Raw genomic sequence first — 25,072 nt, 5'->3', positions numbered from 1 at the left:
TAACGTCTTAAGTAATTATTTTTGAAGGAAAGATCTATGAAAATTAATTACAATTTTGAGGTAAAATTAAAGACATTGACTGAAAAACGTGAGGCAAGAAAATGTATATATAGTAACAGAAGTTTAAAAGACAAATTTATGAAAAAGGTGGTTCCTGTTACTCTAACTCTTGAAAAATTCTAATAATGTTAATTTGCCTCAATGTTGGTAAAAACAGTTTTTATAAGATAAATTGGTGTTAATATGTTAAAAACCCTAGATGCTGAGGTTTTGGTTTCAAAAGATAAGCTGGTGCAGAGCTGTAATAAAACCATTCGCTTATCTGAATCTGGCCCCCACCATTTCTGGTGCTATGGCCAAACTTGCTACAGTAACAGAGACCTAATCTGAGAAACATAAAGTTTCTAAATTAATTGTATGGGAAAAAGACAAATATAAAATTAATTAATTGAAAATGGGATCTCTGTCTAAGGATAGAGTTTTAAAAGGAAATGTTTGATGTCTTATTTGAATACAATTTTAATTTCTAGCCAGACCTTATGCTGAGCTAGTGTGAGTAGTATAAAGTTTATGAAAACACAGTGAACCATCCTGAATAACTCAGAGTCTCTCTCTCATTTAAAACCAGCTCAATGCTGTTATCTGAGCTGTGTCTTAGGTGATAAGAGATTTATAGTAAAAGCACAGTGCATCAGTTGAAAATCATAGAGACAGTGATTTGTTAAAAAGAGTGAAAGTGCCATTAGGAGGGCAATAATAAAAGTATCAAATGTTTTCAAATACAGAATTTTAATGAACTGAATTTTTTTTTTTAAATTATTCCATGACCAGTGACATCTTTGTCTAATCTTAGCCGCCACCATGCACAGGACCAATGGATCAGGTCAGAGTCAACATGCAGGACATTAAATTGAGTGGACAGTGGTTATGGCTAAATTCACTGAGTATAATCTACGCATTATGTTGCGGTTTGGAAGATGTAATTGATATCAGTGATTAAGTAGTGTTACGATTAACCTGTCTCCATGTTTTACCTATAGTAAGCAGACTAAATGGCTCTGGTGTCTCTTGAATGCACTTTCCCCAAGGCTCCAGAAAAACATCTGATCCATTTTTTGGGTCAAAGATCTCAAGCGATGACCAATGTGAATGAGGGTGATTCGCCGAAGACGGGTAAGATCCTCTTTTGGCCAGCGGGGGACGACCTAAGACATGGGGGTCACCGCCATTGGGCACTTCCAAGAAGGGAGGTGTTTTATGTGAGGTGTGTATGAGAGTTGAACCGATGTCTGTGAGGCCAGCAGCATCAGTAAGGGGGGACGCTGTGGTTGTAGGGGCCGAGAGTCCAGACAGGACACAGCATGGCCTGCCCTAATAATGGCTCCTCCATACCGCTCACACAAGTACCGCACTGTTTGTGAATGCCAGGGAAGACCCTGAGTGAAAGTTATGATGGTAAAGGTCATTCAAGAGCCAGCTGAGACCATGAGGTGATTGTCATCAACTTTTGTGGAGACCAGAACAAAAATGCATTAACTGAATCAGTAAAACTGTGATATTGAACTAATATTTCAATATCATGAGTTTAATCCTGCAGGTCATTAAATATTGCAGAGGAGAATTTGAAGGCATGGTGGTGTCTAAAGATAAGAACAGCTGTTGAAGTTTAAAGAGGAGGTCTGGATAACAAAAGGTATTTGACTAAAGTAACTTGAAGAAAAAAATTCATAGCATAACTTATTTTGAGATGATTATATAGCTCTAATTGGAAAGTTAAACATTTAAATTTCTGATACAAATTTATTCTTTAAGGATAAACTTTGTGAAGGTTAAAGGTTAATGAATTTAATAAAAGAGACTATCCGTGTAAGAGAGAGAGAGACTGCTTGAGAAGGAGGAATGGTGCTCTGTCTGTTATCGTCCTGCTAAAGCTGAAACAGAACAAAAGCAATGATATCAGAACCAAAACAACCCAGCTGACTTCTCTAAAAATGAAGGAATAATGAACAGACATGATTTGAAATTGGTTAAGAAACCATGTAAGAACTGAGTTTAAAGGGGGGGTGAAATGCTGTTTCATGCATACTGATCTTTTTACACTGTTAAAGACTTGGAATCCCATACTAAACATAGACAAAGTTTCAAAAGTTAAGGTGGACGTTTGATGGGAGTATTTCTTTGTCAAAAATACTACTTCCGGTTAGTCATAAGTTTCGGCAAGTTTTTTGAGATCATGCGTCCCCATTGACGTTAGTGGGGGCGGAATTTCCTTGTATGGGCCTTACGGACAATTCTACCGGAAGCGCGTGAGAGAGAGCGAGGGAGAGAGCGAAAGCAACAGCCTGCGCGTGAGAGAGAGCGAGGGAGAGAGCGAAAGCAACAGCCTACGCCCATCAAAGCGGGGCTTGTAGGATGCTGGACAGGTGACAATTACACATAGCACATAACAATGTCACCAAAAAAGTGGGTTTTTGGTTGCCAGACCAAGACAGTCCTGCACAGATTCGCCAAAAACCCCGCGTTAAGGCAACAGTGGATGTAATTTGCTTTTCCGGATCAGCAACTGAGTTGCGCGAATGTTTATATCTGTTCGCTGTTTCATAAACAAGGCCCAGCTCGACGCCGAATTTTCCCAATCGCCTAATGCTGAAGGATGGAGCAGTCCCAACGTTAGAAGGGTGAGTGAGACTGCTTTTAGTCACCTTACTGTCTACACAAACCACGCGTAAACACACAAACACACGTGCACAACTGCACTTCCCACATGTACACCTTCAAAGACAAAAATACGACGATATAATTCAAGTATAAATATGTAAATAACACAAGCCGCTAAGCATATTATATAGTTAGTGTATAACTTGTAACTTACCACATACAGACGTCCTGCTCTAGTCGTTTTTGCTGCTGCTCCTGTTCAACTGCAGCCTCTGGGTCTGATTCCGGATCATAGATGTATGGCTGTATCCGATTAAAAGCCATATTTTTATTTTGAATAAAGTTTTTTTCCGCTGTTAGGGATGCACTCGACTCAACACACAGCGCGCTGCTGCACACGTCATTATTTAGCTCCGCTCACACGACACGCCCCCACCCGCTCGGCTTTTTTCGGAAAGACTCGGAACAGCGCATCTTTCTTATATAATTATTAAAAAAATAAAAACTTTTCGGAGATATGCAGGATGCAATGCTACTCTATAGGTACTCAAGATTGACATGACACTGACTGAAACTGAGTGTTTCACCCCCCCTTTAAATATTTTTTTAGTTAAACACTAAAAGCAAATTTTGAGAATGAGCAATTCAAAATTATATGTTTAATGTGCGTATGCTTGTTGATGACTGCACTTTATGTTTTGTATGTGTTGGTTTGTGAAACTGTTCTGTCCTGATAGTGTGTGTGAGGTCATTAACCTCTGGAATGAGTGTTTATCATTACAGATGGGTTAAGGCAAACGACAACTTTTAAAGAAACTGCTAATTCTGAAGGAAATTTCTGGAAAAGATGATCCAGAACATGGGACGAGCTTTAAGTGGACTGGTATCCAGCTCTGTCTGTTACTGGTAATTATGACTAATTTTGTCATTTATGATGCTGATTTGAAATCATCTCTGGATTAGTTGAAGTGGAATTATAAAGTTAAAGATTGCCGTTTCTTAATGGGTTAAACACCCATCTCTAAATTTACCTGAGGGTTTAAATTGAAATAATGTCAATTGATTAGAAATGGTAAACATAAATGTTAGAAACTTGACGGCAGAGACAAAGTGACAAATTGGCTGAAGTCACTATCTAAATTATCCAGAGAATCCCTCATATTTCTGAAGGCAGAAGGGCGACCAAAAAGATCACTTCTAAAAGAAAAAAAAGTTTGATTTTTATTTTTCATCCCTTAAATGGATGCAGGACATTAGATGTCTAGTAATAATGTTAAAGGAGCATGTGACTAAGTTTTTCTGTGTGACTGGGATTGAGAGATAATGTAAAATTATATTGTGGTTTCTGTAGAGCAGTAGAGATAAGACTGAAACAATAATGATCACATGGTGCATCAGCAGACTTACTATTTTGATAAAGAATAACCTGACAAGTTAAAACGAGAGAGAAATAGCCCTAAAGATTAATGTTGTGAAAATAAAACTTCTGACATAATTTATGAACACTTTACATCAAATTAAGTTAATATTGAACAATGAATGATTTTCAAAATACAGATTGTTTTAAAACAGATTTAAATAAATTGATGATGACAGTACAAATTTGAATACTTTATAAAGTAATATGGGAGATTATGGTAATTTGTAAGTTCTTGGTAAAATTATAACAATTTTGGTGTAAGTGGCAAAGGAAGGCTAGTGAGGATTTGATGAGAAGTATCACTGCCAGATGACATAAATCAACAGGGTTAAGATTTTGGTCATTTGGAGCTTACGCCTAAAGAGTTTTAATGGACAAGACATTGAAAGAAAAATGTTACTTTAAAGGAAACCCTAATGAATAGATTTTGAATGGTTTACTAAATAACATGGGTTTGGAAATTTATTTTGAAAAATAATTGGTATTGAGTATGATTAAGCACAATGTCACAAGATAAAGATGTGAACAAGCTGGTTGAATGTAATGCAAATGGATAATTATGTCATTTTGATGAAGTTTTCAACATTAACAATTTTATGGTTATGTTAATTTAAGTTAAAAATGATGTGGGCTATCATGAGTGAAAACTGGATTTGATGGAAAAAGCAAGTGTAACAAAAAGGTTTGAGTATGTGGAAATCTATGTGGAAAAGAAAATGGAGTTATGAAAATAACAAGAAAATAATTGATAACAAGAAGGTTCTTGAGTAAAATCAGGGGAAAGCGATTGAAATGGATGTTATGAACATGTTTGAGAAAGAAATTAATGGGATGTGTTAAGATGGTACATGTATGTAGACTGTAAACTGAAGGATGTTTTATGCAGAGACTGAATGTACTTGGATGGATTATGATGCCTATTTATTTTGTTTATTTTTATTTCAGACCACTATTGTTTTGAAGATGAAGAAGGTCTGTGTTTAAAAGAAGTGTATTTAAAATCCCTCTTTTTAGATGAGATATCTTGGTATTTATAATGGGGGGCATGGAACATTATGAAGCGGTCTAAATTGGTAGACCAACTTTAGGGGGTCATTGGGACCCCAAAATTGGCCTTTAGGAGGGAGTGAAGGGGGGGATTCTGAAATCCACTGCCGCTTCAATATACCTGTATATATTCATATCCTAATTAACTTCATAATCAAAACCTTAATTAATATTTATCTTCCTATATTACCTATATTATTATAATGATTCTATCCAGTTATGATTTTGTTTTAGTTTCTTGTTTTCTAAAGTGTGTATTTGGTCTCTGAGGAGTGACTGAGGGTCTGGCCTAGAGATGTGTGATGTGTCACTAAACACTGGCAACAAGGTCGTGTGTTTAGATTTTTGAGGTATCACATACCCCTAACATGTCAGGAGTGCAGTAACAGCGTTTGCTCACTTAGCCCGGCTTCCAGATATGAAATATAGAATTGTCTTTCATTTAACTTATTATGTTTTATTTCTTTTATATTTCCTTTTACTGCAACACTAAAGACTCAAGATGAATATTGCCTGTACTATTGTGTGTCCCTCTCACTGAAAGAAAGCACATGTTATCAGTATGTTTTGGTAAGAACTAGTTAGAACTGGAGCTTAATCAGCTCCAACCTTGGAGAGACTGTGTATCTGTGTATGTGCGCAATATTCTGTTACAGATCAGAATGGTGTTCAATGGGCACCCTAAGAGATGGGTGGACTTGTTGTTCTGGGCAAGCTGGCGCCTGCTCCAGATCTAGAAGGTCACTACGGGCCTAATTCTGGGTGAAAGCATCAACAAGTGACACGTCAGTGGAAACGTGCATCAGATTAACTGACTCGAGTGGAAATTTACCATGACTGTGCATTGTCTCTGAGCCAATCAGAACCATCCACATCGCAGTAATGACGTGGATAAGACCTTGAAAATGGTATAACTGTTGGGACAATTGTATGTACGATAGGGCGAGGCAACGAGACGGTGAGAGAGGGAGCGCGGCCTACGAACTCCTTGTTAGACTTGAAGCTGGCTTCTGCTTTTGATACTGCAAACTATTCTTAAGTAAATTTTTCTTTTATTTAATTGGAATCCTGACTCTGTCTTCATTTCTTCACTACTGGTCCTGGGTCATAAGCTGTTAACCCCTAACAACTCCAATCGTTGCAGTCTGTCAGTCATATAATATATATGAATGGGGTCAAATTCTATGAGAGTTTAAAAAAAAAACATGCACAGACTAGGCTTCGAATTAAACCCAGCGGCTCGTGGCGAAACATTGATGTATTACAACACGAAACAATCAGTTTGTGCGGGAAAACAAACCTCAAATACAACACTATTTCCAACAGCCTTGAACGCATATCACTTCCGGTAACGGAGGTCAATACATGATCTGGCGTCATTTATGTGCACAGACATCACTTCTAGTATGTGAGGTCTCTACATGATCTGCCGTAGTTTACCCAAGTGGCAGAAGTTATTTCTTGCGTGTATATGTCACTTATTGTTTACACATTGCACAGTAATTGCGCAAGTGTTCCTTGCCACTGTGAAGACGTACAGTAGATCATCACAATGCCAGATGATTTTGAGATATCAACAGAACACATGGATTTTAATAACACATGGATTCGTCAAGCCTCAAAACAGACAGCGATCTCTTAAAAATTGGTGGTGTTCTTGTAATAAGTGTTGTGAGATGGCAACAAAAGTATAGAGAATATGTTGTCACGAATAGAACATAGTAATGCCACACCTGCAAGACACCGACAAGGACGAGGACAGTGAAAGGTAAGGTCTGTACACATAAACAACGCCAGATCATGTACATTGATTTCCGTTACCGGAAGTGATGCGTGTTCAAGGCTGTTGGACCTAGTGTATTGTATTTGAGGTAAAAAAATATAAAAATACTGTTCGGTTTCTCACACAAACAGATTGTTTCATGTCACAAGCCACAGAGTTCAATTTGAAGTTGTCTTGTTTTTTTTTTTGTTTTTTTTTTACTCATAGAATTTGACCTCATTCACATTTTGTTTGTGAATTTGACATAATTCACATTATATGACTGACAGACTGCAACGTTTGGAGTTAAAAATCTTTATTTGTGTTCTACTGATGAAACAAATTAACATACATCTTGGATTCCCTGCATGGGGGTAAGCAGATTAGCCTCAAGTGAACCTTTAAGTTAATGATCTAGTCAGAAATTAGGTCACCTTTTAAAATGAGCCTGTCATAGTTCCCTCTGTCATATAATATCATTTTATTGCTAACATTTACATCATAAACATCTGTGAAACTTTTAATTGTGATTTAATCCATATATTTGTTATAATATCTTGCAGTTGGCCATGCTTGAGTACACAGACCTCAAAATTAAGCATGCAAAAACACAACAATGGCTAAATCAAGAAGACATCTAAAGTAAAATACCAAGTACTCTCAAGTGCAGTTCTTCTTTAGTTACTAGAACTTGTGTGTAAGTGAACTAAGCACTTGTTAGCACACAATACTATTTCACTTTACTTGTTTTTTAGGGCAATTGGTTTGCAGGACCAAAAAAGTCCTCAGCTTCAGCATCTTCCTAAAACATTATGAATGTTATAAAGTTGGCAACATTGTCTCTAACAGTTGCATTTCTCACAAAGACAAATGAGGTTTCAATCTGTTTAATTGCTATTCATGTCATGGTTTAATTTCTCACTCTACACTGTCTGCAGACAATGGTAGTTTCTATGTTGCAAAGTAAAAAATAAAAAAAAGTCTTATAAACACTTATTTGGTAATGTCTGACAGGATACATGCTACAAATATTGGCAAATATTTTTGGCATTGGAATATCAGTTAAGGTAAAGATAAGAAACAGCATTGAATTGTTTAAATGAATGCTGAAATAAATTGTGTAATTTGTGTCTGTTAAATGAACGTGATTTAATATGTTGGTTTTTATGCTTTTCATCCTTGTCAATTACAGTTACCTCCTGGTAATTTAACATTAATTGCTTTTTTAAGTGAACACTTTTTTATGTTGAGTACTAAGTTGCCATGTGTTAAACCAACACATTTTATATTAATTATTTTTAATATTAATTTCCTTTAATGTGTAATATATTTAATTAATATCTGGTAAACCGAGACTGGGATTTTCTTGAATCATGATCACAGTATTTATAGAGAATTGTGCAAAAGTGTTCTATGGGCATACAGGTCAGAGGAGAATGGCAAGATTCAGTCTCACAGCAGCTGAAATTTCACAATCCTACAACAAATCCTTGAAGAGCACCTCTGAACACATTGAAGCTTTGACTGAAGTGGATGGGATTCAGCAACGATTAACTAAGAGGTCATAGTGGCCACAGGCATAACAAAACAGTCCAAGAGTGTGAAGAAAATAAAAACATTAAAATATTGCAATGCCTCAAAGGGTTCACCCAAAAATGAAAATTCTGTCATAATTTACTCACCATCAAGTTGTTCCCAATTTTTTTTGAAGAGTGTTTTGTAACCAAGCAGATAGAGCAACCAATGACTAGCTACCCATAGTCGAAAAAAATAAAAATAAAATAAAAAAATAACACTAATGTGGTTGTCAGTGGTTGCTCTATCTGCTATCTCTATCAGAATTTTTTTTTTTTTCAGCAGTTCAAAGAAACTCATACAGTTTTGAAACAACTTTAGGGTGAGTAAATGATAACATAAATTTCCTTTTTGGGTAAACTATCCCTTTAAAGTTTGATCAGTTAACGTGACACTATTAGACCCCTTCTGGTAGATACTGTAACTACACCATCTTGACCCAAAAGCATCTTGGGTCCAGATGCATACAGGATGTCTGGAAGACTGAAGTAATGCTTCTGAAAACTCGGCTTCGCCATCAAAGGAAAATTACAGTTTCAAATAGAAAACTGTTATTTCAATTGTAATACTATTTAACCAACATTACTATTTTCAATGTATTTTCAGTAAAAAATAAATGCAACCTTGGTGAGCACAGGACACTTTTAAAGCATTTTACTACAGTACAGTGAGTGAGTGCAGTGTCATTAAAAGTAAATTTCTGAGCAAAGATGCTAAAGCCAATCCAAGCAGCTGAAACAGCTGAATCACAGTTCAAGGTTGATCAGATACATGTGTTTATAGACAGAGAGAAACACGCCATAGCACTGAACTCCACAGCAGTGAAGGCCACAGATAACTGCTGCGTTACTGTATGTTTTCCAAACTTTAGCCAATTATCATTGCTTTGATGGTGAGTCATGGTTTTCTCAGACTTATTTTTTGGAATATGCACAGGATTGTTCTCATGAGATTATTTGTGTGCATGCCGTACAGATTATTTAAACAAATGTCATGAACAACTTGTTTTGAGTTTAGTTCTAGGCAAACTTAGTTGTACATTTTCTGCCTGTTTGTTTTTGTAGTTATAAAGTACTAGTGTATATTAGCAGTTTGACTCTGTTAATGAGTGATTTTAATGAACTTTGATTCTTTGCTTCATCTGTTTTTTGTTTTTTTTGTGATGGTAATGGTGCCTCTTTAAAGGCAATGCAGTTCAAAGTTCAAAGATGTAGCGAGCTTCTATATAAAATGAATAACTATAACAACAAATAAGACTATACCTTGATTCAGGTTCCCATGCAAAAACGAAATATTTCATCGTAATTGCTTAGGTTTGACTAAAAAGCTGTACTGTATTGCAGTATCAGGACGGAACCTTCAGTTGCGAGAACTAGAGCGAATCGGACTGTTTTGGCAGACGCACCGCTGCGCTCAGGAAAATTCAAACAGGTAAAAGCTGCCGTTTATTAGAATATCGCTTTTTATGTTTTTGCTGAAGGGCTTGTGCTGTTCTGGGGATGGTATAAGTGTTTGTTTCCTCCGCTTCATGTGTATATACAGATAGATCGCATGCTGCCCGTAAAGACCTTGACAGCTGATTAATATGACCACTGCTGCTGTTTAAAATGCTTTTCTTTCTTTCTTTTCTGAACTTTAAAAGTTATCTTTAAGGTTAAATGGGAGCCTTTATCAGAATAGTTTCGTGCTTTCATTATTACTGCTGTTTTTATTGTGGCTCTTTTTTTTTTCGTGTGAAAATAATGTGCCACTTGCCTGGAAACATTTCTGTGGAAATTTGGTGTAACGTTAGTAAGCTTATAGTTCTGGTCAAGCCCAAACATTTATCAGTTTAACTCTTTAAGAGTTAAGAGTACTGACATGAAATAAGATTGCTCATTGACAGACTGATAGTTTATGAGGATTCAGTTATTTAGCAATTTTGCAAATTAAATAAATACATAAACATTTCCAACAATACTTCCATTCAAAAGATTGGTTCAGTAAGATTTTTTTTTATAAAGAAAAAATAATACTTACATTCAGCAAGGATATGCGTTACATGAACAGAAGTGACAGTAAAGACGTGTTATGTTACACAATATTTTATTTCAAATAAATGCTGTACTTTTGAATTTTCTATCAAGAACCCTGAAAAAAGAGTTCAACATGATGATAATAATAAATGTTTCTTGAACAGCAAATCAGGATATTAGAATGATTTCTGAAGGATCATTTGACACTGTAGACTGGAGTAATGATGTTGAAAATTCAGCTTTGCCCACAGGAATATATTACTTTTTAAATAATTATTTAAATAATTATTTTCAATTGTAATTATATTTGACAATATTGAATTAATTTTAATTAAATAAATGTGAGCATAAGAGACGAGATTTATTTTAAAAACATTTAAAAATCCTAACGATCACACACAAACTTTTGAATGTATGCACAACAAAAATTATTTCAGACACCTTCAACATTTTCTCACATTACCACAGTTTATTCACTACAGTTTGTAAAAGTAAGATTATTTTGGACTGTCAGAGGCAGCTGGGGGAACTGTATATAAATCAGACCTGGAGGAACGTTTTACAAATAACGCTGGACTCTACTCACCCAAATTTGAGAAACTTCCTTCAGGCATATTATATAGGGTACCCACAGCAACAATAACTATTTTTATGAAATCTTTTATTACAAACCCAATTCCCAAAAAGTTGGCACACTGTACATTGTGAATAAAAAAGGAATGCAATAATTGACAAATCTGATTAACTTATATTTTATTCACAATAAAATATAGATAACATATCAAATGCTATTCCAAATGTTGGCTTGTTTTGGATTTCATGAGACCACATTCCAAAAAAAGTTGTGACAGGTAGCAATTAGAGGAAAAGTTAAATATATTACATATAAGGAACAGCTGGATGACCAATTATTAGGTCAATTGGCAACATGATTGGATAAGAGCCTCTCAGAGTGGCAGTGCATCTCAGAAGTCAAGAAGGGGAGAGGATCACCAAGTCCCCGAATGCTGCGGCAAAAAATATTGGAGCAATATCAGAAAGAAGTTTCTCAGAGAAAAATTGCAAAAAATTAGAAATTATCATCATCTACAGTGCATGATATCATCAAAAGATTCAGAGACTCTGGAACAATCTGGAACAAAAAGGTCATGATCCTGAAGTGCATGAGTTTCCTCTGGGCCAAGGCTCTTTTAAAATGGACTGTGAGCAAAGTGGAAAACTGTTCTGTGGTCAGACAAATACAAATTTGAAGTTCTTTCTGGAAAACTGGGACGCCATGTAATGTGGACTAAAGACGACAAGAACAACCCAAGTTGTTATCAGTGCTCAGTTCAGAAGCTTGCATTCTGATGGTATGGGGTTGCATGAATGTGTGTTCTTTACAGGTCAATTAAGAAGCCATATCTAAAAATGATCCAGAAGTGCATGAGTTTCCTCTGGGCCAAGGCTCATTTAAAATGGACTGTCTGTGAGCAAAGTGGAAAACTGTTCTGTGGTCAGACAAATACAAATTTGAAGTTCTTTTTGGAAAACTGGGACGCCAGTTCAGAAGCCTGCATTCTGATTCTATGGGGTTGCATGAATGTGCGTGGCATGGGCCACTTACACAAAAGCACTATCAATGCTGAAAGGTATATCCAACTTCTAGAAGAACATATGCTCCCATCCAGACATTGTCTCTTTAAGGGAAGATCTTGTATTTTTTAACATGACAATGCCAGACCACAATTACAACATCATGGCTACGTAGAAGAAGGATCCGGGTAGGGTACCAAAATGGCTAGCCTGCAGTCCAGATATTTTACCTATAGAAAACATTTGGCACATCATAAAGAGGGAGATGTGACAAAGAAGACCTAAGACAGTTTAGCAACTAGAAGCCTGTATTAGACAAGAATGGGGCAACATTCCTATTCCTAAACTTGAGCAACTTGTCTCCTCAGTCCCCAGACGTTTGCAATTTGTTATAAAAAGAAGAGGGGATACAACAGTGGTACACATCGCCTTGTCCCAACTTTTTTGTGATGTGTTGATACCATGAAATTTAAAATCAACTTATTTTCCCTTAAAGGGGGGGTGAAATGCTGTTTCATGCATACTGATCTTTTTACACTGTTAAAGACTTGGAATCCCATACTAAACATAGACAAAGTTTCAAAAGTTAAGGTGGACGTTTGATGGGAGTATTTCTTTGTCAAAAATACTACTTCCGGTTAGTCATAAGTTTCGGCAAGTTTTTTGAGATCATGCGTCCCCTTTGACGTTAATGGGGGCGGAATTTCCTTGTATGGGCCGTACGGACAATTCTACCGGAAGAGCGTGAGAGAGAGAGAGGGAGAGAGCGAAAGTAACAGGCTACGCCCATCAAAGCGCTGGCTCGTAGGCTGCTGCACAGGTGATGTGCACAATTACAATGTCACCAAAAAAGTGCGTTTTTGGTTGCCAGACCAAGACAGTCCTGCACAGATTCCCCAAAAACCCCGCGTTAAGGCAACAGTGGATGGAATTTGCTTTTCCGGATCAGCAACTGAGTTGCGCGAATGTTTATATCTGTTCGCTGCATTTCGGTGCCGACTGTTTCATAAACAAGGCCCAGCTCGACGCCGGATTTTCCGATCGCCTAATGCTGAAGGATGGAGCAGTCCCAACGATAAAGGTCCTAACGTTAGAACCGCAGGCGGTGAGTGAGACTGCTTCAAATGTCTGTGTTTTTGCCTATGCCCATCAAGTAGCCCAAACATGATCACGTATAGTTAATTGATCAATGGAGCATGCGATGTTTAGTGCGTGTACATTTGTTTAGCTGGCCACTATATGTGTAACTTTATGTTTGTGTATTGTAAAAGCACTCCAAACAACAATACACAAAGAGTGGGGAAATATGTTGAACTAAATAAGCGCGCTTCTTCATTCAAATGCGCTACTATTCCGTGTCTTTCTATGTAAACACTAACTTAGCCTGCCGTGCAAAACCAGTCCGCTTACTAACGTTACAATTGTCTAAACCACGCGTAAACACACGTGCACAACTGCACTTCCCACATGTACACCTTCAAAGACAAAAATACGACGATATAATTCAAGTATAAATATGTAAATAACACAAGCCGCTAAGCATATTATATAGTTAGTGTATAACTTGTACCACATAGAGACGTCCTGCTCTAGTCGTTTTTGCTGCTGCTCCTGTTCAACTGCAGCCTCTGGGTCTGATTCCGGATCATAGATGTATGGCTGTATCTGATTAAAAGCCATATTTTTATTTTGAATAAAGTTTTTTTCCCGCTGTTAGGGATGACACAGCTTTACGACGCACTCGACTCAACACAATAGCAGCAGCGCGCACACGCACATGTCATTATTTAGCTCCGCTCACACGATACGCCCCCACCCGCTCGGCTTTTTTCGGAAAGACTCGGAACAGCGCATCTTTCTTATATAATTATAAAAAAAATAAAGACTTTTCGGAGATATGCAGGATGCAATGCTACTCTATAGGTACTCAAGATTGACATGACACTGACTGAAACTGAGTGTTTCACCCCCCCTTTAAAATTATACATTTTCTCAGTTTAAACATTTTATATGTTATCTATGTTGCATTCTGAATAAAATATTGGCATTTGAAACTTCCACATTGTTGCATTCTCTGTTTTTGTTCACAATTTGTACAGTGTTCAAACTTTTTTTTGGAATTGGGTTTGTAAATTAGTGATCTATGATTAGGTCTATGTACACTCTAAGGGTTGTATCTAAAGGTAATTTTACTTAGTTACCTTATTTATGGTCTTACTAAGACCATAAATAAGATAACTAAGTAAAAGTTTGTAAGATTTGTAATTAGTTTACATATTTATTTTATGTTTTTTGTTTGCTGTATTGGTCAGATGTATTGGTGATATGTTTTTTTTATGTTTTTGTGAGGCTGAAGATGATTTTCCATATGTGTGGACAATAAAGATTTCTTATCTAAAATAGGACTCACAGTTAAGCTGTCAGAACCAATTCATCTTTATAATGTCAGATAACTTTGATAGAAAGGTATGTAATGGATTGCAATCAACCAATCAGTTGTCAGCGGTTACATTTAACTGCACAGTTAGATAATACCAATTTAGATTAACCAAGCTTCATTTTGTTCAGACTGTGGTCTAAAATGTTGCATATTAAAGGAAAAACACTCAAGCAAAACATGGTCAGGTCAAAGTGTCTGAATAAATTTGGTCCTGAATTGTTATCAATTTTACTGGTTTGCTATGAAGAAATGTTTGGTATAATTAGTAATATTACCAGAGTACGTATGTGTATTGAATGTGAAGTGTTTAATAAGTGTTTTTTTTTCTTCTTTTTTTTCCGTCCCTGCAGTTTAGGATGGCTCAAGCAGACAGCAGGGCTGTAGCTTTGGGAGTTTTGGCAGGGGCTGCTGGGATCAGCTTGGCGATCGTCTACTTCCGGAAAGTTGGAGCAGGTGGTGGCAATGTCCCACACCTGAGCACTAACGCAGATTACACAGGAGGCAGTCTGGGTTTGCAGACGGGCCAGGCGGAAGTGCTGGATCGGCTCGGTGCTCTGATCCACTGTGTGTCTGAGCTCAAAGAAGAAGTAAAAGCCCTGAAGGATGCGCTTCCACACCTGCAGGACAACATCCGAGATCAGCTGAGGGGCCGAAGCGGGGAAGAAATTGGTGCTCGCAAGGCAAGTCCACTACATCGAACACCCGCCAGGAGAAAAAGAGCAGGTGTCCCAGATAGAAGTGAAGGACAAAGCTCGGAAGAGGCAGAGAGTGAAGGAGGGTGAGTTTGCTGAGATCCTTTTTTTTTGTAGAATGCCAGGAAATGCTTCTACCTGACAGATGTTTCTTAAAAGAATAGTTCACCCAAAAATGAAAATAATTCTGTCTAGTGTTGTCAAAAGTACTGACTTTGGTACTAAGTCGGTACTGAAATTTTAAAAACACTTTGAGCGCTGTTAAGCATAATTGAAAACACCTCAGATTAGCTCATCGCCTCACGCTCATCAAATATGTCTGTGATTGGCTTCAATGATCAATGCTTTAATGACACTCTTCACCAAGCTATTACACAGATACAAGGGCCCTGGTCAGAGAGGGGGTCCGTTCGGCGCTATTCAGGGGAAAATTTGGTGCCCCTTCCCATATGTTGTTTCAGACCTGAGAGATTTCTGGACCTCAATTGAAAGTATATTAAAATCTGACTGTTCAAACATTTATGAAGGGATTACAAAATGTCCATATGAATTGAGTACTCATATTAATACATTCAATTATCAATGTTTGTATGTGACTTTAAAGCCTAAATTAAATATTTCCATCATATTATAAAGGAATTGTGTCTCTTCAGATGAAGGATTAAATCACTCGATTCTTAAGGATTTATTTTACAATCTCTTAATAAACGTTTTGGAATGTCAGAGTTTTGGGGAAGATTAATAATGGAGAACTAACCTGACAAGCCAGACCCACATCAAGATGTTTAGTCTGGAAACTTACCATTGACTGGGCTCAATCCGAGGGGCGGGATAAACGGTTGTCTTTCAAACTCACTCTGCACGGCGTGCACGCCAACCAGAGCAACGAAGGTGAAGCAGAGCTAGCTGACAGATTAATCTTTCGCTGTATCCGGTCGGCAAAACTTAAAACACATCTTCCCTTCTTAAGAATGACTTCAGTGCCGTTCTTTGTAATTTTCTCAGAGAAAAAATTAAAGGACGACTCCGGTGAATTTTTAAGTTTATCTTGATCATTGTATCTTTGTTAGTACAGTCTATAGAAGAAAAAAAAACAAACCGGATTGGTGCTTTATATTAATTAATCTGGAATGCTAAAAATAGCTAAAATGGCAGCTTTAGAGGCATAACGTAAAGGGTGTCTTTGTGCCTCTTTACAGACACAAAATGCAATTAAAATGTCTGTCCAACATGAACAGGGCCCTTACATAACAACGAGATGCGTTTAGCCACTTAGCCATTGTTTAAATTCACCTGTTTTAGGCAGCTAGCTGTAGTCTCGTGCTGAAGTCCCTTGGGAACTCAGCGGTAGCCGGAAAAAAGGCAGTCCAGTTGGGAAGAGCGTCTTATTTTAAATTACTGTACATTTTCCCTCAAGCCGTGTGTGCCCAAAAGGAAGGATAAATAAAGTTTACATTACCTCCACAGTGGTTGCACCAATCTTTAACCATGGAATGGCATTTTTCTTCAGTCGGCCCCGCTGTGTTGTGTCTGTGTAAGTTAGTCAAGTGTTCGCACAATTCGGAAAGGTACAAACGCGAAAAATTTCTTCACCCGTGAGCCCGATCGGATCATCACTCTAGTGATGTCCGGTTCACGAACGAATCGTTCTTTTGAACTGGTTCTTTTTAGTGACCAGAACCAGTTCACCAAATCAGACTGAATCGCTCTAAACGGTTTGCGTCTCAAATCAGCACTGATCACACAAGTTACTTTAGTTACTCACTTTCTGACATGAGTGACAGTCCCTCCGAATATAAATAAACTGATGTCTTGAAGTATATGTTGTAACTCAGTTCACTGAACTGAGTCATATTTTGCTGAGAGATCTGATGAACTCACGAGCCGCTGATACTGAGCATGAGCGAGAAACTGAACGAGCAGCGGTCCTCAGGATCAGCAGTACAGAATCGAAAACTGTTTCTCTCGGACACGTTCAATACTGAGGACCGACGAGCCAATGAGCAGAGCCTCTTCATAAACACAATACTCTTCTCGACTGGACTATTTTTCCAGCTACAACGGCGTTCTCACGGGACTTCAGCGCAGGACACAGCTAGCCGCCTAAAACAGGTGAATTTAAACCTATGAGGCGACCCGCTCATCACTAGTTCAGGGCTATCATGGTTGTCATGTCAACAAATGCACTCTGATGTAGCATGACAGAGTTTACGACAGTAGTAGAGGACAATATTTTTTCCCAACTGTAGGAGGACCCCGAGAGCAAAAGTTACCTAGTGCAGATTTAATTTTGAGTTTTAGGAGGATTAGAAGTGTGCACATCGCTGCGGCATGAGTCAGGGAGAGAGATGAGAGCACTCCAGATCATGTGTAGTCTGTACAGACGAGGTAAACTCCGCTGCCTCCAGTCATTCATTTCAACGATTGTTCACTAAATTCAGCATTAAGCACTTTACAAGTCTGTTCCAGTCTCACTAAATTCTGCTCCTGAAGCCATTCAGAAATAATCTGTTTTGTTTTCCATAGCATTAAACTTCAGTTCTTGTTATTTTTTAGCACATTATGTTCTTCAGCACTTCAGCATTTCCCAAAAATGATTTGTTGTTTTAAGCTACTTGGTTTGTGCAATTTTACCTCCACAGCCTCGAAGTGTAAAAATAAAGGAAACCCTTGAGGCATCTAAAGAAGGTTTTGAGCATTTCTAGACCATGACTAGCTTTTGTGTTGCTCGGTTATCATGTTTTTGAGCAGTCAGGATGTGTTTTAACACCATAGTGCAGCGCAGAACGTTGATTCAAGAGCGTGTGTAATTTGGTCCTTGGGCCGCTTGGGCTTCAAAGGACTGTTCATCTGTCAAAACGGTTTCCTCCTTTCTGTCTCTCTGTAAAGCACCGGCAGATAAATCTAAAAGAGTGACTGCTGATTTATCACAGCCTAAGTTTTACTGTCTCATGTAGGAACTTGTAATTCTGTCAACGTTCCTACATTGCTAGAGTGAAATCACGTCACAGCTCGCCTTAGTTGTTAAAGGATCTTAATACTTGAATGTTTAAACCGATGCCATTTATTATGTTTGATTGCTGTAGATTTAGGAAAAGTTATTGTTTACATAGACGCAGACAGGTCAGATCACTCCAGCTGGTATAGGATGGAAATGAGTGAATGCTCTTTAATTAACTGCTCTGCAAAATGGACTGTGACGTTGTTTATCTGTGACTATTGCATTGCTAGAAAGGAAATGTCAAGACATTGTTTTTGGAGATCATTGAGGTGTGACATACAGATGCTCAGACCTATAACAACCTTGTATTTGTACTTAAATAATAGTTTATTTGTGACTAAATGTGGCGTTTCACTTGTGGATTTGATTTGGGCTCGGTACGATTTGTTTCAATGTTCAAAATAGTTATTTTATACCGACCAAGACTGCATTTATTTGATCAAAAATACAGTTAAAATAATTTAATTATCTATTTCCTGTGATGCAAAGCTTCATTTCCGTCATCATTGCCCCAGTCTTCAGTATCACATGATCCTTCAGAAATCATTCTAATATCCTGATTTGGTGTTTAAGAAATGTCTTATTATCAATGTTGAAAGCGGTTGTGCTGCTTAATAATTTTGTGTAAACTGATGCTTTTTCAGAATTATTTGAGGAATAGAAAGTTAATAAAAATAGCATTTATTTGAAATGGAAATGTTTTACAACACTATAAATGTATTTTACTGTCATGGTTGACCAATTTAATGTGTCCTAGCTGAATAAAATAATTACAAGATATTTTCTTTCAACAAAAAAGTCTTACTCGCCCTAGACTTGAAAGGAATAAGGATTCGAGGAATAAAGACTAGTTTGTGGGTTGAAACTCCAGGGGGCTGCAGCCGATGGAGTCATCTGAATGTGTGCACAGCCACTGAGCGTTGGGATGGTAACCATGTTCCCCTGAACAGCTCTGCTTTTGAAAGTGTTTGCTTTGTTTTGCAGTCTTGAGATTGGACTTTTAATTAGTTGAATGGAGGTGTTCAGCATAACAACAACAACACAAAATTCTTCACAAATCTTCTCTCTTTAACTGGTCTATAAAGCCATTATAGATACCATAGAAACCATGTTTTTTTTTTCTTTTTTCTTCCATGGTAGTGAGGTGTTATGTTTTTGGACCAACTGTAATTTTCATAAGAGTAGAGTTCCAACTCTGTAAAAATATACTTAAACTTTGTCAATGAAAATAAATGTACATCTGCATCCCAACACCCCTTAGACACTGATCTAAACCAAGCCCAAATATAATTTTGTGCACGGTGTCAGATATTTTTACATTATGATAATTATTATGGGGCATTATGTATTCCCAAGATTTATTTTGTTGTTGGAATTAACATTAAGGACTTTAAAGGAGTAGTTCATTTTAAAATGAAAATTACCCCATGATTTACTCACCCTCAAGCAGTCCAAGTGTATATGGTTTTCTTCTTTCTTGTGAACACAATCAGAGTTATATAAATAAATATCCTGACTCTTCCAACCTTTATAATGGCAGTGATGGGGTTCATTGAGTTTTAAGCTCAAAAAAGTGCATTCATCCATAATAAACATGCTCCACATGGCTCCGGGGGTTAATAAAGGCCTTCTGAAGCTGGGATTTGTAAGAAAAATATCCATATTTCCAACTTTATAAAGTAAGATATCTAGCTCCCACCAGACCGCCTCCCGTATTCAACCCATGAAAAACTGGCTAATGTAGCGTAAGAGTTATGAACTGCGAAAGGCGTTACACTTTCTTTGCAAGTTGAATACGGAAGGCGGTCTCATTTTAATGATGTTGATTATTTTATCATCAAATTTTTTTGAGTGGGCACTAGCTTGATCAGGCACTAAATGTTCCTCGTTCATTGTGTTAGATCTACAGTATTGTAGACTGCAGACAGTTCTGGATCACAAATGAAACCAGAGATGAGCTTCAGTGCTGGAATGTGCTGATTTATCTCCTGATCAGCAACGTTCATTAACACCTACACTGAGAGAACATGCGGAGCAGACAGAAAGAAAGACTTTAGCACAAGAATGGGAGGATCAATGAATGAAAACACACAGAAAGGCAACCCCCATGTGTCCTTTTCCACAATTGCATTGAATACTTTGACTGAAATGTTGGCTCCACTTCAACTGCAGGTTGGACACTAGAAAATCATAAATCATTTGGGAGTGTTATTTTGATTCCATATTCATCAGGGCTTGGAGAATGAGAAGAGAACTGTTTGAGTTTTATATCTCCTTTACTTTTTGCAAATCAAAAGTGTAAGAACACCTTTACTACTATTAGTATACACTATTCACTATTGTTAAAATGCTGTTTCATGCATCCTTAGCTTTTTACACTGTTAAAGACTTGGATTCCCATTCTAAACATGGACAAAGTTTAAAACTAAGTTGGACGTTTGATGGAATATTTCTGTGTCAAAAATACTCCTTCCGGTTTCTCACAAGTTTCGGAGAGTTTTTTTCGAGTATGGGTTGCCTTGACGTCAATAGGGCGGAATGTCCTTGTATGGGCCGTACGGCTTTTCTCCCAGAAGGGTGCGCACGCGCGTGAGCGACCAGAGCGAGAGAGCAAATGTACGCCCATAAACGTTGCTGTCACTGCAGTCACAGGACTTCACGAAATCAACAGTTACCAAAGAAGTGTGTTTTTGACGGAGCGGTCCCAACGATAAAGGTTTACCCTCCTGCTTTGGAAGCAGGCTGTGAGTAAAACTGCTTGAAATGTCTATGTTGTTGGCTATCGTCGCGTAAGTAAACATCATTAAAGAACACGATCACATATAGTTAATTTATCAATGGAGCATGCAATCTATGGTGTGTTTAAATACATTTGTTTAGCTGACCAATATAGGTGTCAGTTTGTTTATTGAACCACCCCAAACATAAACCTAGGGGACGTTCTCACAAAGCGTGCTTCTTTCTAACGGTTACTCCATTGTTGTTCTATGTATAACGTTATACACTAGTCTGACGTGCAAAACCGTTTTGCTTGCTACTGCTAAGGTTTAGTCGCATCCAATAGTCCATAAACCAAATCATGTCATCATATACCACGAGTAAACACACACAAATGTTGACAAGCCACTAAATACAGTACATACCACAGAGACGGACGTCCTGCTGTTGCTGCTTCTCCTGTTCAGTTTATTTCAGCCTCCGGATCTAATTCTGGATCATATCTGTATTAGTTGAATCTGATTGATAGCCATGGTTTATTTAGGGTAACGTTTTCTTTTCTTGAGGATGTCACAGCTTTCAGACGCTCTCATGCAATAGCGCATCTCGTGATTTTTTTAGCTCCACCCACACGATACGCCTCCATCCACTCGTTTTTTTCCGGAAAGACTCGGTACAGCCTATCTTTCTTTTATAAATATAATATAACTAAAGACTTTTCGGAGATAAGAAGATTGCAATACTACTCTATAGGTACTCAAAATTGACATGAGATTGACTGAAACTCAGTGTGTGTGTGTCCCCCCCCCCAAACTTTTTACTCTAAGCATAAAGTACTTGTTTTTGTAATATGCAAAAGCATATTACTCGGCTTCAGTTTGTGTTGTTGCTTGTTCGTCAATGGTGTGATGATAGGACATGGTTTTCATTGCTTTGCAAAGATAAACAAATCAAAAGCAGAGAAGTAATGCAAAAGCAAACCTCTGCGCTAATGATGTTGGTTAATGTTTGTCTTGATGATGCTTCAGATCTGATTGTGAAGCCAGATCCTTGACAGTTGTTGATCTTTGCTGAGGACAGATGTGAGACGTGCTCTCAAACAAACATTGTGCTCTTGAACCCTTACAGTTCTGCTCATGGTGGCCACACAAAGAGGGAGATAAAAGATTGGCATCATAATAATTCTTGTTGAAGATTCTGTTTTTCCTGGGTGTTGGCTGCATCCTTCAATCCAGATTGAGGAAAGACAACTTCGTTCAGATTCTGGCTGTGCCACATTGCAAAAAAAAAAATAAACTCTACGTTTTGGAGATAGGGGTCAATGTAGCTTTAAGATCACCAAAGTCTACATTGAGATATTTTAGTGCACAGGGTATTGGTTTCAGTACAATAAGTTATGTTAAAATAAAAGATTAGTCTATCATAATAATATATTATTTTAGTCTGAGATTGAGATCTGCCAACATTGTTCGCTATATGATAAATTAATATAAGCTGATAACATCACTTTTCTCCACGTTTTCTCCAGAACGACTATACAGCCAAATCTAATTTTGTTGCAATATTGTCCTGTTTAACACTGTGAAGCTGCTTTGACACAATCGTGATTGTAAAAGCGCTATATAAATAAAGTTGATTGATTGAGGTGCACACACAACACGTTATTGCATCATAGACTCTCTGTTCGTTCCGGTTAAATCACAAAATAAATTAATAATGTGTCACTGCTCTTGATACAGAATCACTGATCAACACTTGGTTTTAATAAGAAAAAAATGATGCTGGATTTGAACCCAGAACCGAACCTCAGACAAGCTCGCTGGAATTCCCATGTCATTAGAATAACACACCCCTATATATTCAAGTCTCTGTCTCCCCCACGCCCTCATTTTACGCCATGGACACACCGAAGACGGTAAAGAAGCGAAACTTCTCTGACGTGGAGATCGAGACCATCACCAGGTGGAAAGGCGCCCACAAAAACAAAATATGGACCCAAATTACAAGTACTGTTATTAGTGTGGGGGTTGAGAAGCGCACCCCAGCCGTTTAAGGAGCTGTTTGGATGAGAAATTACCTATCACAATGCACTCTTTTGAAGCCATTAGCATTTAATTTCATATCACGTCACATGTATTGGGGTGTACAATAGTGATGATGATGTGATGTGGAGTACCATTCATTCACATTAATAATTGCATGACAATTTGTAAGATTCTTCTTCTTCTTCTTCTAATTCTTATTATTATTATGATTTTTATTATTAATGACGCTTATTGTTATTTAGAAGAAGAATGTTGTTATTATTATTTATTATTATTATTATTTAAAAGAAGAAGAATTTCATTTTTATTATTATTTTGTCAGTCTGAATTATTCAGTCCCAGTCCATACGCAGCTGCCGGGCCTAACGTCAAAACGTGCGTACGCCACCTCCTGAGCTGCCGTAGGATTTGAGCGTGCCGTACGACAACGTCCTTAATTGATAAATCTCAAAGTCACCGTGGATTTGGGTGTACGCTGGAAATTTGGTGTACGCACTTTTGATAAATGAGGGCCACTGTACGTACGTTGTGTGTTAAATAACATTTAAAAAATCTGCGCCATTGCCTTTGGACCAGATTTTTGTTGGTCATTTTTTGTTGCAGTCTTTTTAAGTTCCTCAAAATAGCAACACGCCAACAATACACCTTATTACACGGCTCTGTGAAATACTTGATTCTGATTGGTCAATCGCGCATTCCAGCGGTATGTTATTTCCAGATAACGCCCGCTCATATGGGTACTACGAGTTATCTTGACCGGTACTACTTCTATGCTTAACGCTGGCGCCATCTTGTGGCTTAAGCAGCCGTGGGTAACAATGGAAGACTTCAAGGCAGGTTTCCTTTATAACGTTTTTAATATATATCTTTTTCTTACACAAACGCATTGATTCGAATTAGAAGGCTCTATTAACCCATCGGAGCCGTGTGGAGCACGTTATTTGACGGACAGCTGCATTTTTTATGGACTTCAAACACAACTACAACTACTGCTTGGATTAACGTTAGCCTGGACTTTTTAAATAACTCCGATTGTATTTGTCTGAAAGAAGAATGTCATATACACCTATGATAACTTGAGGGTGAGTAAATCATAGGCTTGGTTTCATTTTTGGGTGAACTAACCCTTTCAGCATTCATTTTCAACATTTATCATATGGCAAATCTTCAGCAATAGATAAAGGCTTAAAGCAGGTTGGAACTGTTTTCCTTCGTGGAAGCTTTGCGTAAGAGCTAATAAAATATTTAATCTCGAGACAATATTTTGTGTCTAATAATTATTTATTTGAGACTAGTAGCCGTGTAATAAGCGGGATAATGTACACCCAGCCGGTTGTTATCGCAGAATAAACCCCTTCAGAGTGATGCAAGACTCTGTCCTGATCACTCTGTCGGGGTTTATTCTGCGATAACTGGCTGGGTGTACATTATCCCTTACTTAACACACCTTTTTTTCTGACCAGGGCGAACAGATGGGCATTTCAGATGAGTGAATTTGCTATTTAAAAAACGAGGTGCTGGACGTGAAAATGATAACTGCATCGGCCTGAAACAAGTAAAAAAACACTTGCGTTGCACCTGGTTGCCTGGTTTATGATAGGGCCCATGGATTTAAATGTTGCATGCGATGCAAATTTTTTTACATCTTCCTCGGTTCCTCAGTCTTGTTTTTCAATGCAAATATTTAAATATTCTTAAATCAAGATATATTTACTTAAAGGTAGGGTAGGTTAACCTGACAAGCCAGACCCACATCAAGATGTTTGGTCTGGAAACTCACCATTGACAGGGCTCAATCCGAGGGGCGGGATAAACGGTTGTCTTTCAAACTCCCTCTTGCACGCGATAGGATAGCACTACAACCAACCAGAGCAACGAAGGTGAAACAGAGCTCGCTGAGTGATTAAACATTCACCGTATCCATTCGGCAAAACTCTGAACACATCTTCCCTTCTTAAAGGGGTACTTCAGCGCTGGGAAGATGAATCTGTATTTAAACTGGGTCATCTGGGAGTTTATTGCGGATCAAACAAGTCTAGAGTCACTCGATTTTTATACTCTCCTTTTCAGAGTACTTACATTTTAAATATGTATTGACATATAAAGAAAGTTTAAACAAATTTG

General features: G+C 37.7%; 1 protein-coding gene across 3 annotated transcripts in view; it reads left to right on the top strand.

Annotated features, from left to right (window-relative positions):
- The window catches only part of LOC137044753 (regulator of microtubule dynamics protein 2), a 170,938-nt gene that overhangs the window by 103,706 nt on the left and 42,160 nt on the right, over nt 1–25,072 (top strand). Inside the window, exons 1-3 of one of the 3 annotated variants that reach the window (XM_067421017.1) lie at nt 3,548–3,564; nt 9,806–9,893; nt 14,843–15,270. In XM_067421017.1, coding sequence (XP_067277118.1) covers nt 14,849–15,270 — 422 coding nt within the window. In that variant the 5' untranslated portion in view covers nt 3,548–3,564; nt 9,806–9,893; nt 14,843–14,848. Of the gene's footprint in view, nt 1–3,547; nt 3,565–9,216; nt 9,355–9,805; nt 9,894–14,842; nt 15,271–25,072 lie in introns of those variants that run through there. The other 2 variants (XM_067421018.1, XM_067421016.1) reach the window with 2 other exon arrangements.

This window comes from Pseudorasbora parva, chromosome 17, assembly GCF_024679245.1.
Source record: "Pseudorasbora parva isolate DD20220531a chromosome 17, ASM2467924v1, whole genome shotgun sequence".
Taxonomy (NCBI): domain Eukaryota; kingdom Metazoa; phylum Chordata; class Actinopteri; order Cypriniformes; family Gobionidae; genus Pseudorasbora; species Pseudorasbora parva.
The sequence above is the reverse complement of the archived record's forward strand: the minus strand, read 5'-3'. Positions and strand labels throughout refer to the sequence as shown.